The following is a 16,209-nucleotide window of genomic DNA, read 5'->3' as shown; positions in this document are numbered from 1 at the left end:
CTTAATGAGCTTAGGGGGATTAGAACCCTAAGTAGAATCTTTGCCTGTTCCATATAACATCACAGGTATATTTATATACCAAAATATAAAGTCATTTACTTTCATTTTGTAGAAGTGTAGCTTCCCTTAGGACAGCTGTTATCTGGGATATTTTCTGTTTTGTGTTTTCTTTCATGATATTTTGAGAAGGACAGAGGCATGAGGAGGTACTGAGATATTGTACTTCCTATCCCTATTGCATCTGAAGGGAACAGGAAGATAAATAAAACGACAGGCATGTAGAGGAAGAGTGGGAAGAGGAGAACTGGTTGACCCTGCTAGAAGGAGCTGCAGGTCCACAAGCTGGCTTGCTTTCACAACCTCACAGTTGGGCCAGTGGCTTCAAGGACACAATTGACCAGATAGACATGGCCTCCTTCAATTGCTGATTCCTATCTTTGCAAATTTTAAGGAATTCTAGAGTTTAAGTGGATTGGGATCAATGCAATTTATGATTAAGCATGTTTTGGTGATTTTTACTTTCTAATAATGTGTATACTTAAAAATCCAGAAAGATGTGGGCCAGAACACTACTCAGTATCTTTCAAGTCAGGAAACACAGGATTTAAAATATATTATTTATGTTTTAATAGTAAGGTAACACAATTTTTGCTAACCTCCAGACAGTTGAAATAGCTAAAAAATTAAAACAAGGGGTCAACAGTTCACCCAGAAAAAGACCACAATAAATAGTCTATTTTTTTTTCTGTTACCAGATGTTTTGGATATTCTCAAGCAATCCCGATCCCCTAAATAGAACTCGTCCTTCACTGATAAGGAATAAATGCTTTAGGGGATCCCTGGGTTGCACAGTGGTTCAGCGCCTGCCTTTGGCCCAGGGCGTGATCCTGGAAACCGGGGATCAAGTCCCGCGTTGGGCTCCCGGCATGGTGCCTGCTTCTCCCTCTGCCTGTGTGTCTGCCTCTCTCCCTCTCTCTCTCTGTATCATGAATAAATAAATAAAATCTTTAAAAAAAAGGCGAAAAAAAAAAGAATAAATGCTTTGGGATGGGTTTTTATTTTTCTCATTCAATGACAGGTTCCTTTTTTTTTTTAAAGATTTTATTTATCTATTCATGAGAGACACAGAGAGAGGCAGAGACACAGGCACAGAGAGAAGCAGGCTCCCTGAAGGGAGCCTGATGCAGGACTCGATCCTGGGACCCCAGGATCACGACCTGAGCCAAAGGCTGACACTCAACCGCTGGGCCACCCAGGCATCCCAATGAGAGGTTCCTGCTCCAGGAGGGATCTGCTCAGTCTGCCCTCATTCCAACCTTGCCCCCCATCCTGCCGCCTGTTAGGGAGGGGACCTGGTACACAGATTATGCTTCCCAAGTTCTTGGGTCTGCTAGCTTCTGCCTGGGTTCCAACTGAGCAGAGACTAGACAGCAAAGAAAAGGAATATATAGGTTATCCCCTCCTTCTTCCCTGCCTTCGGAGGCTTCTCTATCAGTAATATGCTTCTCTGTAGTTTCAGTTTCAGTCGACACCTTTCTGGAGCTTCAGCTGCATAACTTCTTCCATTTGCCCCCAGTCTAGGGGTGATGGTGGCTAATAATCTCACGGAGCTTGCTTGGCTTCTCAGTTCGTCACCCCTGGACACGATCCCCTGAAACACATTCCTTTTTGTTTTAATAACTAGCATGGATTCTGTGTTTCTGGCTAGCCTCTTCCTGATATACCTCCACAGTAATTTATAGACTGTTACCTTTTCTTTAGTTCATTCAACAATTCTAGAGCATCTAAATGTAGCAGGTACTGCTTGAGTGGCTAAAAGTACAGCAGCAAACAAGGCCAACAGTATGCCTGTTCTTGTGAAGCTCCATAAGTTTCATGAAGACGGACAATAAACAAAAATATAAAATGACAGATAATAATATGTAAAATTCAGAGGAAGAAGGCTAGGCAATGTGCGGATGAGAGACTGAGCACTACTTTAGTTTGGAGAGTTACAGGAAGCCTCACAGAGGAGGTGCCATTTGAACTGAGCTATGAAGGACAAGAAGGGACCAGCTATGTCACAAAGAAGAGACGGAGCACTCCAGGTAGAGACAGGGAAACTTGGGCAGGAAGAAGTTTAGAATAGTGGAGGGACAGCGAGGCCAGAAAGGAAAAGCTCCTCCTGAGCAGAGGTCAGGGATGGAGGTAGAAGACTGGTCATGGAGATAGGAATTTGAACTTTATTTTTCTAAGTGGGATTAGAAGCCATCAGAGAGTTATAAGCAGAGGTAGGGAGCATGATTTAATTTATAATTTTAAAAATTTACTCTAACTGCTTTTGGGAGAGTGGATCGAGGGAGGGCAGGAGGGGAAGCTTCCAGGTGAGTCACCTCTATTACCAGGGTACCTATGATGGTGGAGATTGGGCTAAGGTGGTAGCAGTAGAGAGGGAGGCGATGTAACTGCTGTCAAGGGAGAGTGGATGGGATTGCTGATAAATAGAATGTCAGAGTAAGATCAGGAAAGAATAATGAAGGATAATTGTGATTTTTTTGGTTGACCAAATAGATGGATACGTAAACCAAAAATCATTCTCGATCATATTTCTTTCATCTTACTAGAGTTAACATTCTTCTCTTGAGAAGTATTCATACATAAATGTAAACCTGGTATTTGTTTCATTACCCAGCATTTTATTTTGAAAACTTTCAAGTCTTTGAAAATATTACAAGGACATTACTGTAAACACCACAGGTTCCTTTTCCTATATTCACCAGTGTCAATATTTTGCTACATCTGCTTATATCATTTTCCCTCTATATATCACCCACACACACACACACAGTTTCACTAAAACACTTAAAAGGAAGTGGCAGACATGACACTTCCCCTCTTGATTATTCAGCACATATCTTCAAAGAACAGGACATTCTCCCATAAAGCTGTTCTATTTTCACTCCCAAGAATTTTTACCTTAATGTGAAATTATTATCTATCATATAAGCCCTCTTCATATTTCTGTTTCCCACAAAATTGTTTCTTACAGCCCTTATAGAACCTCCTTTCCCCTCAAAATCTGCTATCCAATAAAGAATCATTCATTTTTCATATCACTATTGTCTCCTTAATCTAAAATAGACCAGTCTTTTTTTTTTTTTTTTTGAAGAGTCTAAGCCAGCTACGATGTTCCTCAATGGAATTTTTTCTGCTTGTTTCTTCAAGATTGAATTAAAGACAAACTTTATTTGGTGGATTACTACAGAGATGATATTGTGCCCTTCTTAGTGATCAGCCAGGAGGTGCATGCTATTACTTGGATCCAATTATGGGTCAGATAAGTTTGATCACTTGGTTAAGATGGTGGCTTTTTAGTTTTAATCAATAGAATCTTAATAGCCTTCAACCAACTCATGAAATTAGAGAAATATCTCTTTGCTATTTCAAAACATAACAACAGTCACTGCACAGAATGTTCATAAAAATGTCCACTCCCTTGAAGGTGGATAGCTCTCTCTGGAAATATAGGGAAACCGGTAACAACAATAGTGAAAGAAGACTGTATGTGTGTCACCTGTCTTAAACAAGCAGCCATAGGTAGTTTCTATTATAAATAACTCTTTGGAGAAGAGTTAGAACATAGCATGACATGAATGGAAAGTGATGTGCAGATCTAAATTTAAATGATCACAGAGGGACACCTTGGCAGCTCAGTAGTTGAGCTTCTGCCTTTGGCTCAGAGCATGATCCCGGAATTTTGGGATCAAGTCCCACATCCGTGGGGAGCCCGCTTCTCTCTCTCTCTGCCTGTGTCTCTGCCTCTCTGTGTGTCTCTCATGAATAAATGAATAAAATCTTTAAAAATAAATAAATAATAAATGATCACAGAAAGTGGGTTCCTCCATGCATAATGCCAATCCTTTGCTTGAAATAAGTGCCACGGGCTAATTCCATAAAAGAAAAGTCATATGCAAATATTTACACAAAACGGTACACTGGATATTCTCGCACCTGTTCTCACAATTAATCCTCAGGTTGTTTCTTCATACATGTAATTAAGATTCAGAAAGGCTCCCTAAATTTCAATAGTTCAAATTCTCAAATTCAAGTCTCAAAATTAATTCTCAATTCTCAACGTTAATATGTTCCAATTTACCATTGGAATCTATAATAAAGTTACTCTAAAATACATGTACTATCCAGAGTGGGGGTGAATGGGTGATGGGCACTGAGGGGGGCACTCGATGGGATGAGCATTGGGTGTTATTCTGTATGTTGGCAAATTGAACACCAATAAAAAATAAATTTATTATTAAAAAAAGAAAATGAGTAAAGAAAAGTGAAATAAAACAATTTTTGAATTCCTAATTGACCCAACAGACAATGGTTTGCTCAAAAACCAGCAACCAAGTACTCAGCGATCACAGCTTATGAGTAAGTGAGATGAGGGCCCTACGGCATGAGAAGGAGGAATTGAGAATACTCTGTTCTGAGGAATGTGTATTGTGTGTGAAGCCTGTGAGGGCACTCGGATTCTTTATAAATGCATCCTGCAAACTCTTTAAAAAATAAGAAAAGAAGCATAATCTAGATACTAAGGAGGGAGAGAAAATGCAATCACAAAATGTTGAATTAAAACCAAAGGAAGCAGGAAAACACTGGAAGACATAAAAATAAACAAAGAACAAGGGCAATAACAGACAACAGTAACCAATATGGTAGATATTGATCTAACTATACTCAGGATCATGTTAAATATCAGTGGTGTAAATATGCTAATTAACAGCCATGTTAAGACACTCAACATCACCCAGCATCAAGGAAACGCAAATCAAAACCACAATGAGCTACTTACCTCATACCTGTCAAAATGGCTAAAATGAACAAATCAGGAAATGGCAGATGTTGGTGAGGATGTGGAGAAAGGGGAGTCTTTTTCCACTGTAGGTGGTAACGCAGGCTTGTGCAGCCACTGTGGAAAACAATGCAGAGGGTCCTCAAGAAGTTAAAAATAGAGCTACCCTATGACCCAGAAACTGCACTACTGAGTTTTTGCCCCAAAGATACAGATGCAGTGATCACAAAGGGCACATGCTCCCCAATGTTTGTTGCAGTATTATCAACAAAAGCCAAACTATGGACAAAGCCCGAACGTCCATCAACGGATTAATGGATAAAGAAGGTGTTGGGGGTGTGTGTGTGTGTGTATGTGTGCGTGCGCGTGCACACACACACACACACACACACAGAGCGAGAAATATTACTCAGCCATGAAAAAGAATGAAATGTTGCCATCTGTCATGCTATGGACAGAGTTGGAGAATATAATGCTAAGGGAAATAAGTCAGTCTGAGAAAGACAAATACTGTATGATCTCACTTATGTGGAATTTAAGAAACAAAAGAGATGAATATATTTGAAGAGAAAATAAAAAGAGAGAAGTAAGAAAAGAGACTTTTTTTTAATAGAATTCATTTATTTATTCATGAGAAACACAGAGGGAGAGAGAGGCAGAGACACAGGCAGAGGTAGAAGCAGGCTCCCCGCAGGGAGCCCGATGTGGGACTTGATCCCAGGTCTCCAGGATCACACCCCAGGCTGCAGGCGGCACCAAACCGCTGCATCACCGGGGCTGCCCAATCACAGTTATTTTAAAGTCCGCATCTGGTAGTCACTGAAGGTTGGAGTAGCTGTGCCAATTTGCTAAAATCAGACAGCAATGAAATTTGCTACATCAATTGGCTCTTCCTTTCATGAACAGTTCTCTGTAGGATATGGTGCTATTTGATAGCATCTTACCCGCAGTACAACCTCTTTCAAAATTGGAGTCAGTCTTCTCAAACCTTGCTGCTGCTTTATCAACTAAGTTTATGTAATATTCTGAATCCCTTATTGCCATTTCAACAGTCTTTACAGATTCTTTCCCAGGAGTAGGAATAGGTTGCGTCTCAAGAAATCATATTCTTTTTTCATCCATAAGAAGCAACTCACTATCGGTTGAGGTTTTTTTCCCCCCACTTTTAAAGCCATCATTTTTGGCATTAGTACTTTTAAAAATTTTTAAGTTTTTGCTTAAATTCTAGTTGGTTAGTATGTGGTGCAATATTGGTTTCAGGAGTAGAGTACAGTGATTCCTTACTAATGTATAACATCATGTGCTCATCACAAATGCACCCCTTAATGCTCATCACCCTGTTCGCCCATCTCCCCTCCAGAAACCATTAGTTTGTTCTCTGTAGATAAGAGTCTCCTGTGGTTTGCTTCTCTTTTTTGTCTTCCCTTCCCCTATGTTCATCTGTCTTATTTCTTAAATTCCACATATAAGTGAAATGATATGGTATTGATCTTTATCTAACTGACTTATTTCATCCAAGTTCTATTATGAGATTGCAGCAGTTCAGTCACATCTTCAGGTTCTACCTCTAATTCTAGTTCTCCTGCTGTTTCCACCCCATTTGCAGTTATTTCCTCCACTGAAGTCTTGAGCCCCTCAAAGTCATCCCTGGGGTTTAGAGTCAACTTCTTCCAAATTCCTATTTCTGTTGATATTTTGAATGCTTCTCACGAATCACAAATGTTCTTAATAGCATTTAGCGTGGTCAGTCCTTTCCAGAAGGCTTTCAATGGACTTTTCCCACATCCATCAGAGAAATCAGTATCTATGGCATCTATAGCTGTATGAAATGTGTTTCTTAAATATTAAGCCTTGAAAGTTGAAAATGACCACTTGATCCATGGGCTGCAGAATGGATGTTGTATTAGAGGTAGAAAAACAGCATTAATCTCACTGTACCTCTCTGTCAAAGCCCTTGGGTGCCCAGGTGCGTTGTTAGTGGGCAGTCATATTTTGAAACGAATCTTTTTTTTTCTGAGCAGTCAGTTCAACAGTGGACTTAAAACATTCAAGAAACCATGTCATAAATATATGTACGGTCATCTAGGCTTTGCAGTTCCATTTATAGAGCACAGATAGAAGGGATTTAGCATAATTCTGAAGGGCCCTAGGAATTTCATAACAGTAAATGAGCATTGGCTTTGGCTTAAAGTCATCAGCTACATTAGCCCCTAACTTAGAGAGTCAGCCTGTCCTTTGATGCTTTAAGGCCAGACATTGACTTCTCTCTAGCTATGAAAGTCCTAACGTCCACTATGAGGCTGTTTAATCTACATTGAAAATCTGCGGTTCAGTGTGGCTGCCTTCATTAATTCTCTTTGCTACAACTTCTGGATACCTTGCTGCAGCTTCTGCATCAGCACTTGCTGCTTCACCTTGCACTTTTATGTCATAGAGATAGTTTCTTTCCTTAAACCTCATGAACTAACCTCTGCTAGCTCAGACTTTTCTTCTGCAGCTCAACTAATTAATTATTAGGGCTTTTTTTTTTTCCAGAGCAGTTTTTGAGTCACAGAAAAGTTGAGGAAAAAGTAGAGATTTCCCACATACCTGTCTCACCCAAAACACACACACACACACACACACACACAGAGAGACAGAGAGACAGAGAGAGAGCCTCTCTTACGTCAAGATTTTCCAGCGGGCAGGGGAGGGGGGCACTTGTCAGAACTGATGAATCGACACTGATACATCATTATTACTCAAGGTCCATAGTTTATATTATGATCCACTCTTGGTGTTATACATTCTGTGGGTTTGGAAGAATGTGTGGTAAAATCTATTTGTCAATATAGTATCATACAAAGTATTTTCATGACATTATTCTTGTATCCCGGGGATAAATCCCACTGGGTCATGGTGAATAATCTTTTTAATGTATTGTTGGAGCCTATTGGTTACTGTCTTGTTGAGAATTTTTGCATCTGTGTTCATCAGGGATATTGATCTATAATTTTCCTTTTTGTGGGGTCTTTGTCTGGTTTTGGAATTAAGGTGATGCAGGCCTCATAAAATGAGTTTGGAAGTACTCCATCTCTTTCTATCTTTCCGAACAGCTTTGGTAGGATAGGTATGGTTTCTTCTTAAAGTATTGATAGAATTCCCCTGGGAGGCCATCTGGCCCTGGACTTTTGTGTCTTGGGAGGGTTTTGATGACTGCTTCAGTTTCCTCCCTGGTTATTGGCCTGTTCAGGTTGTCTATTTCTTCCAGTTCTAGTTTTGGTAGTTTGTGGTTTTCCAGAAATGCGTCCATTTCTTCTAGATTGCCTAATTCATTGGCGTAAGTTTTTAACATCGTTTGTATTTCCTTGGTATTGATGGTGATCTCTCCTTTCTCGTTCATTATTTTATTAATTTGAGTCTTCTCTCTCTTCTTTTTAATAAGGCTGGCTAATGGTTTATCTATCTTATTAATTCTTTCAAAGAACCAACTTCTGGTTTTGTTGATCTGCTCCACAGTTCTTCTGGTCTCTATTTCATTGAGTTCTGCTCGAATCTTTGTTGTCATCTTCTGCTGGGTGAAGGTTTCATTTGCTGTTTCTCTCCAGCTCCTTTAGGTGCAAGGTTAGCTTTTGTATTTGAGTTTTTTCCAGTTTTGAGACGGATGCTTGTATTGTGATGTATTTCCCCCTCATGACTCCTTTTGCTCTATCCCAAAGATTTTGAATGGTTGTATCTTCATTCTCACTAGTTTCCACAAATCTTTTTAATTCTTCTCTAATTTCCTGGTTGACCCTTTCATATTTTAGTAGATGGTCCTTAACCTCCACCTGTTTGAAATCCATCCAAACTACTTCTTGTGATTTCGTTCTAATTTCAAAGTATTATGGTCTGAAAATATGCAGGGGACAATCCCAATGTTTTGGTATCGGTTAAGACTTGATTGGTGACCCAGTATGTGGCCTATTCTGGAGAAAGTTCCATGTGCATTTGGGAAGAATGTGTATTCAGTTGTGTTTGGATGTAGGATTCTATAAATATCTGTGAAATCCATCTGGTCCAGTGTATCATTTAACACTCGTTTCTTTGGAGATGTTGTGCTTCGAAGATCTGTTGATTATAGAAAGCGCTGTGTTCAACTCACCAAGTATAAGTGTATTATTATCTAAGTATGTCTTAACATTGGTTACTACCTGATTGATATACTTGGCAGCACCCACATTAGGTGCATATATATTTATGATTGTTAGGTCCTTTCTAGTATAGATCCTTTAAGTATGATATAGTGTCACTGTTCATCTCTTACTACAGTCTTTGGGATAAACTAATTCATCTCATATAAGGATGGCTACCCCTGCTGTCGTTTGAGGACCATTTGAATGGCAAATTGTTCCACAACCTTTTATTTTCAGGTTGTAGGTGACCTTACGTCTAAAATGAGTCTCTTGTAGACAGCAAGTAGATGGGGCCTGCTTTTTTATCCAGTCAGAAACCCTGCACCTTTTGATGGGGTCATTAAGCCCATTCACGTTCAGAATTACTATTGAAAGATATGAATTTAGTGTCATCATGATACCTATTCAGTTCCTGTTTTTGTGGATTGTTTCCTTGGACTACCTCTTTCTTTTACTGAGTCCCCCTTAATATTTCTTGCAGAGCTGGTTTGGTGCTCATCATATTCTTTCAGTTTCTGCCTATCTTGGAAGCTCTTTCTCTCTCCTATTCTGAATGAGCTCCTGCTCGATAGAGTATTCTTGGCTGCAGGTTCTTCTCATTTAGGACCCTGACTATATCCTGCCAGCACTTTCTGGCCTGCCAGGCCTCTGTGGCGAGCTCTGCTGTTATTCTAATACTTCTGCTCATAAGCGTTAGGGATTTCTTGTCTCTTGCTGCTTTAAGGATCTTCTCTTTATCTTTGGAATTTGTAAGTTTTACTATTAAAGGTCGAGGTGTTGAGTGGTTTTTATTCATTTCCCCAGGGCAGGGGTGGGGGGGAATCTATCTCCTGTATCTGAATGCCTGTTTCCCTTCCCAAGTAAGGGAAGTTCTCAGCTATGATTTGTCCAAATACACCTTCTGGTCCTCTGTCTCTGTCGGTGCCCTCTGGAACCCCAATTAAACGTAGATTTTTTCCTGCTGAGGCTGTCATTTATTTCCCTTAACCTTTCCTCGTGATCTTTTTTTTTTTCTTTTTTCCTCAGCTTCCTTCCTTGCCATCAACTTGTCTTGTATGTCACTCACTGGTTCTTCTACCTCGTTAACCCTCATTGTTAGGACCTCCAGTTTGGATTGCATCTCATTTAATTGATTTTTAATTTCAGGCTGATGAGATCTCAATTCTGCAGTCATGAAGTATCTTAAATCCCTTATCCTTATTTCTAGAGCCACCAGTAGGTTTAGAATTGTGTTTCTGAATTGGCTTTCTGAATTTGAATTGTATTCCAAACTTTGTAACTCTATGGGAGAGAGGATGTTTCTGATTCTTTCCTTTGTGGTGAATTTTTCCTTCTAGTCATTTTTCTCAGTGCAGAGTGGCCAGAAACAAGTTGTACTGGAAAAAGGAGAAAGATAGAGAGAGAAAAAAAAGGGGGGGGGGAGGCGGAAACAGAAAACAAAAAACAAGAGGGAGTATCCTCTGATTCTATATATTGTAAATCCCTCGACTTCCCCTGTTAGTTTCCAGCACTGCTTTGGTCAAGAACTTGCTTTCCCTGTCCTTCCAGCTGGTCTTCTGGGGCATGGGCCTGCTTCTACAAGCAATGCTGATTCTCAGAGGTGTGTGCACCTGGGGGAGCTGCCCAGCCCCCTGCCAGGTGCAGGGCTCAGTGGGAGCTGTTTATCCTATGAGGCCCCTCCTGAGTCCCTGGTAAAAAGTGACAGTAGGAGGAACAACAGTGGCGGCGGCCAGGTCTCCAGCCCTGGAGTCAGCTCCCGCAGTAATTACCACAGCTCCCAGTCCGAAGGGGCCTGGGTGCTCCACAGGCGGGCTGCACCCAGAGCAGGAGCCTCCTTACTGCCGTGTGTTCTCTCGGCTTCCACCTGTCCCGGGGGGAGTGCCAGATCCTGGGCTGCTTCCCCTGGTGCCCTGGGATCTGGGGCCTGTGCCGGTGGAATCACGCTCCTGGGCCATGCAGCCCCCTCGAAGCGGAGCCGCCGCCTGAGCCGCTCCTGGCCCCTCCGGGCGCATGCTGCAGCCCTTTAGGGAGCTCGGCCCATAGTATGTGGCGCCCTCTCCCTTGGGGCGCAGTTCCTCTGTTAGTGCCCCTGGGAGCCTGAGGGCATCCCTGCCCATCCTGGGATCCTGCCCGAACTCCCTGCAAGTGCCTTTCCTTCCGGGAAGATTGGTAAACCTGCATCTCTGGGACTGGCCTTTCCTGTACTGGGGTCACTTGCCGCCAGGTCTGAGCCAGGCTCTTTGCGGGGCCTCCTCCCCCTTGGATGCTTTTCATTTTTTCCGTCTTCCTACTTTGATAGAAGTGAAAACTCTTTTCACTGTAGCATTCCAGCTGTTTTCTCTTTAAATCTCAGGCCGAATTCCTTGTGCTCTCTTAAGTAAAATCCTTTTTATTTTAAAAGTGGCTTAAAAAAATCCATGGATGCTACATTTGTGGTGAGCATAGTATAATGCATACAGAAACCGAATGCCTATGCTGTACACCTGAAACTACTGTAACGGGTTAACTATACTCAAGTAGAAAAAACTTTTAACTCCATAAAATAAAATAAAATAAAATAAAATAAAATAAAATAGGAGATAAAAGAACTGATGCCACAGATATACAAGTATCACAAGAGATTATTGTGAACCATATTGCAAGCACCCATATTGTGAAGTCTATATGGCCAAGAACAAGGAACAGCCTTGCTCTACACTGAATATTTCTATACCCACTCCTCCAAACTCAGGTTTTAAGTCTTAGTGTTCAATGTGATGATATTTGGAGGTGATGCCTTTGGTAAGTGATTAAGTCATGAAGGTGTAGTCCTCCTGATTTGAGATTAGTGCCCTTCTAAAGGAGGCTGGAGTGAGCTCCCTTGACCCTGTCCCTTATGAAGACATAGGAGGAAGACAGGCACTCATGAACCAGGAAGCAGACCCTCACTGGACACTAATCTGTCAGTGCCTTGATTTTGGACTTCCTAGACTCCAGAACTATGAGAAATAGTAAGATAGTTTATCAAGATAGCTGATCCTGGGGATCCCTGGGTGGCTCAGCGGTTTGGCACCAGCCTTTGTCCCAGGGCATGATCCTGGAGTCCCAGCATCTTGCAAGCCCAAGTCTTGCATTGGGCTCCCGGCATGGAGCCTGCTTCTCCCTCCTCTTGTGTCTCTGCCTCTCTCTTTCTCTCTCTCTCTACATCTATCATAAATAAATAAATCTTAAAAAAAGATAGCTGAGCTGATAGAAGCTCAATATGCAAAGTATTTTTATTTCTATAAGCTATAAACAGGAAATGAAGTTGATTTTTAAAAATAATTTAAAATAGGATCAAAAGTATCAAATAACTGAAAATAAATCTAAAATATATCTTGCAGGATCTTTATAAGAAATTTTTTTAAACACTGAGAGTAGAGCAATTAAAATATTGTTTGGAAAACTCAGTATTATAAATGTCTCTTCCCTTCAAAATATTTATAGATTCAATGCAATCCCAATCCAAATCTTTGCATTGTAAAGCTTCATAAATTGATTATAAAAGACCTATGGAGCCCTTTCCCCCTTTATCCTTTCCGTTCCCAAAGATTTCAGTCCAAAAGCACAGGAACAGAAACAAGGAGCGGTGGTGTCCCAGAGGGAGGTATTGGAGCCTGGCACAGAATTGGGAAGGCATAAATGTAGGAGTGCCACCTGAACAGTCTTAGAGTTCAAGACATAGCATCTCTGAAAGGTGAGTAACTTAGGATGAGGTATCACAGACTTCAAAGGTTCAGGAGGCATCCACACAGGGAAAGAACAGCCCAGCATGGGTTTTCAGAGCCTGTAAGTGAGGCACATCATCTGCAGAAGTGGCCTGGTACAGGGTATCTCAGAAAGGAGGTTTTTATATATCTCAAAGTACTTCTCCATAAAATACTAATTGTAAAGTGCAAAGTTAACATTCTGGGGAAGAAAACTGAAGATACTACTCCAGCGATCAACATCACCAACCATGGGACAAATCAAAACTGTAGGTCACGTGATATGATGCAATGAGAAGAGTAGAGGACCAGTTCAGTTGTGCTCTTGCTAAAATACATATATGTATATGTATATAAATATAATCTTAATTTTATCATAAGGAAACATAAGATACGTAAGAAAAACCCACACTGAAAAGACATTCTACGTTACTGGAATGAACTCTTCAAAGGATTAAAAGTCACAAAAATCAATGGAAAGACTAAGGAACTGTTCTAAACTGAAAGAGACTAAGAAACACAACATCTTAGTTCAGTACATGGTTTTGAATAGGACCTTCCTTGCTATAAAGGATACTACAGACAAATGTCAGAGCTTTAAAAGAATATGAGGTTTATTTTATTTTTTTAGAAGATTTTATTTATTCATGAGACACACACACACAGAGAGAGAGAGAGAGAGAGAGAGAGAGAGATGCAGAGACACAGACAGAGGGAGAAGCAGGCTCCATGCTATGAAAGGAGCCTGATGTGGGACTCGATCCCCGGTCTCCAGGATCACACCTTGAGCTGCAGGCGGTGCTAAACCACTGCGCCACCGGGGCTGCCCAGAATATGAGGTTTAGATGATAGAGGGGATAGTTGACGTAGCAATTGCACAACTGGGTATTTACCCCATAGATACAAATGTAGTGAAATGAAGGGGCACCTGCACCTCAATGTTTATGGTAGCAATATCCACAATACCCAAACTGTGGAAGGAGCCAAGATGTCCTTCAACAGAGGAATGGATAAAGAAGATGTGGTATGGGACCCCTGGGTGGCTCAGCGGTTGAGTGTCTGCCTTTGGCTCAGGGCATGATCCTGGGATCCGGGAAGAGTCCCATGTCCGGCTCCCTGAATGGAGTTTGCTTCTCCCCCTGCCTGTGTCTCTGCCTCTCTCTCTCTCTCATGAGTAAATAGATGAATTCTTTTAAAAAAAAAGATGTGATATACATACAAAATGGAATATTACTCAGACGTCAGAAAGGATGAAAACCTACCACTTACATCAATGGGCATGGAACTAGAGGGTATCAGGCTGAGTGAAACAAGTCAACTGGAGAAAGACAATGATCATATGGTCTCCCTCATAGGTGGAATATAAGAAATAGTGCAAGGAGGGGAAACTGAATGGGGAAAAATCAGAGAGGAAGACAAACCATGAGAGACTCAACTCCAGAAAACATACTGAAGGTTGCTGAAAGGGAAGTGAATGGGGGGATGGGGTAAATCAGTGATGGTCATGAAGGAGGGCATGTGACGTGATGAGCACTTGGTGTTACATGCAACTGATGAATTATCGAAAACTTTATCTGAAAACGATGACCCTTCTAAATGTTGGGAAATTGAATTTAAATTTAAAAACATAATGTATACCTAACATAGTTTGAATGGGTGTACTTATATGCCAATTTTTAAAAAACACAGTACTGTAAATGTATTTTCTCTTCCTTCTTATCTTTTTTTAAAAGATTTTATTTATTCATAAGAGGCAGAGAGAGAGAGAGAGAGAGAGAGGCAGAGACACAGGCAGAGGGAGAAGCAGGCTCCATGCAGGGAGCCTGATGTGGGACTTGATCCCGGGTCTCCAGCATCACACCCGGGCTGAAGGCGGCGCTAAACCGCTGAGCCACCCGGGCTACCCTCTTCTGATTTTTCTTAATAACATTTTTCTCTAGCTTACTTTATAAGGAGAATATAGAATGGAATACATATAACACACAAAAAATAGGTTAATTGACTGTTTTGGTACAATATTCTGGTCAACAGTAGATTAGTAGTAGTTAAGTGCCTGGGGAGTCAAAAGTTCACAGATTTTTACACAGAGGATCAGTGCCCCCCTAAGCTCCACATTATTCAAGGGACAATTGTATTAGTGTTGATTTTCTGATTGGCAGGGTTGTACGGTAGCTATGTGGAATGTACTGACTTGCAGGATATAGGGGCCACAGGAATTGAGCACAAATTAACAATTTACTTTCAAACCATTCTGGAGGGAAAAGGTCGTTTTCTCTATTTTTTCTTTTCTCTAATTTTAAGACTCTTCTCAAAAAGTAAATTAAAAAAAAAAAGAAAAGATAAAAAGCCTTAGGCAAATCTTTTTCACCATGAGGAAAGAACTATGAATAATAAGTATTTAAAATTGAAATTATACACAGGGTTTATGGCACTATAAAAATTGAAATACATACAAACATTGGTGATAGCTTTAGCAGCAGTATATCAAAATGATGTGTGTCTAAATCCATATGTCTAGTAATAAAACATAGAAAATACAAAAAAAAAAAAAACAACTACCAATTACCAGCCCCAAAACATTATCAACAACTTGGTCCGATCTACTTGGGCAGATTGGAGCCTGTAAAACTCAATAATGCTGGTTTCCATGTAGAAAATATGCTTAAATTTAATCAGATGCCAAGAAACATAGCTTAAAATAATATATAAACTTTCATTACACACGATATAACAACATTTCCTTTAATAAAGATTTTTTGTACATCAGATATTTACTGGGAAACAATTAAAATGTTATATTAAACATCTAGGTAATAAACTTTTACTATATAGCTTTCAGATCATATACTTTCTATTCAAAATCTCTACATATTCTCGTGATGCTTGCAGTACTAGATCTTGATTTACATTTGATTCGTCAGTAGGTCCTAAAGGAGAAGATCTACAGAATCCTGATTCTCAATCATGAGCAACTGAAAAAGAGAAAGAATAATATTCTTTATCTGAAATACTTTGTAGTTAACTAGAAGTTAGTAAAAAAAAAGTTGGAATCTTCTGAGTGTTAAAAGGATGAAAAATATCTACATATAACTACAATATAAAATACAAGATTACTATTAAATCAAGTTTGCTCACGATTGCCCATTGAATTAATTACTACTGTGGATAAACACTAGAGCTTCTGGTTTTCTCATTACAAGATGAGATTGCAAGCTGATGGCACAGTCCACCCCTGAACAATCATATACTATCAACTGAAAAATCTAACAGGCAATATCTAGAGTCAAATATATCATGGCAGGTTTAAAACAAGACATTATAAGAACACACAGAAGGGACATCCTGGTTTTCTATCAATATTGTCTGCTTTTCTGTGGAGGGAATAGGAAGGCTGATACCTGAAAGATTACTCTCTGCAAAGCAGCAGAGTAGGGTAATGGCGACAGAGAAGGCTCACCAATGTGGCAAGAACCAAATTGATTTGGGTGCTTATATT

General features: G+C 40.3%; 1 protein-coding gene across 10 annotated transcripts in view; it reads right to left on the bottom strand.

Moving 5' to 3' along the window:
* The window catches only part of LOC144309456 (ankyrin repeat domain-containing protein 26-like), a 157,190-nt gene that overhangs the window by 9,196 nt on the left and 131,785 nt on the right, over positions 1-16,209 (bottom strand). For 8 of the 10 annotated variants that reach the window (XM_077890505.1, XM_077890508.1, XM_077890506.1 and 5 more), the window contains one exon: positions 4,835-4,951. In XM_077890505.1, the coding sequence (XP_077746631.1) occupies positions 4,868-4,951 (84 nt within the window). In that variant the 3' untranslated portion in view covers positions 4,835-4,867. Of the gene's footprint in view, positions 1-4,834; positions 4,952-15,441; positions 15,686-16,209 lie in introns of those variants that run through there. The other 2 variants (XM_077890501.1, XM_077890504.1) reach the window with 1 other exon arrangement.

Source organism: Canis aureus, unplaced genomic scaffold (assembly GCF_053574225.1).
Source record: "Canis aureus isolate CA01 unplaced genomic scaffold, VMU_Caureus_v.1.0 NW_027326411.1_RagTag, whole genome shotgun sequence".
Taxonomy (NCBI): Eukaryota; Metazoa; Chordata; class Mammalia; order Carnivora; family Canidae; genus Canis; species Canis aureus.
The sequence above is the reverse complement of the archived record's forward strand: the minus strand, read 5'-3'. Positions and strand labels throughout refer to the sequence as shown.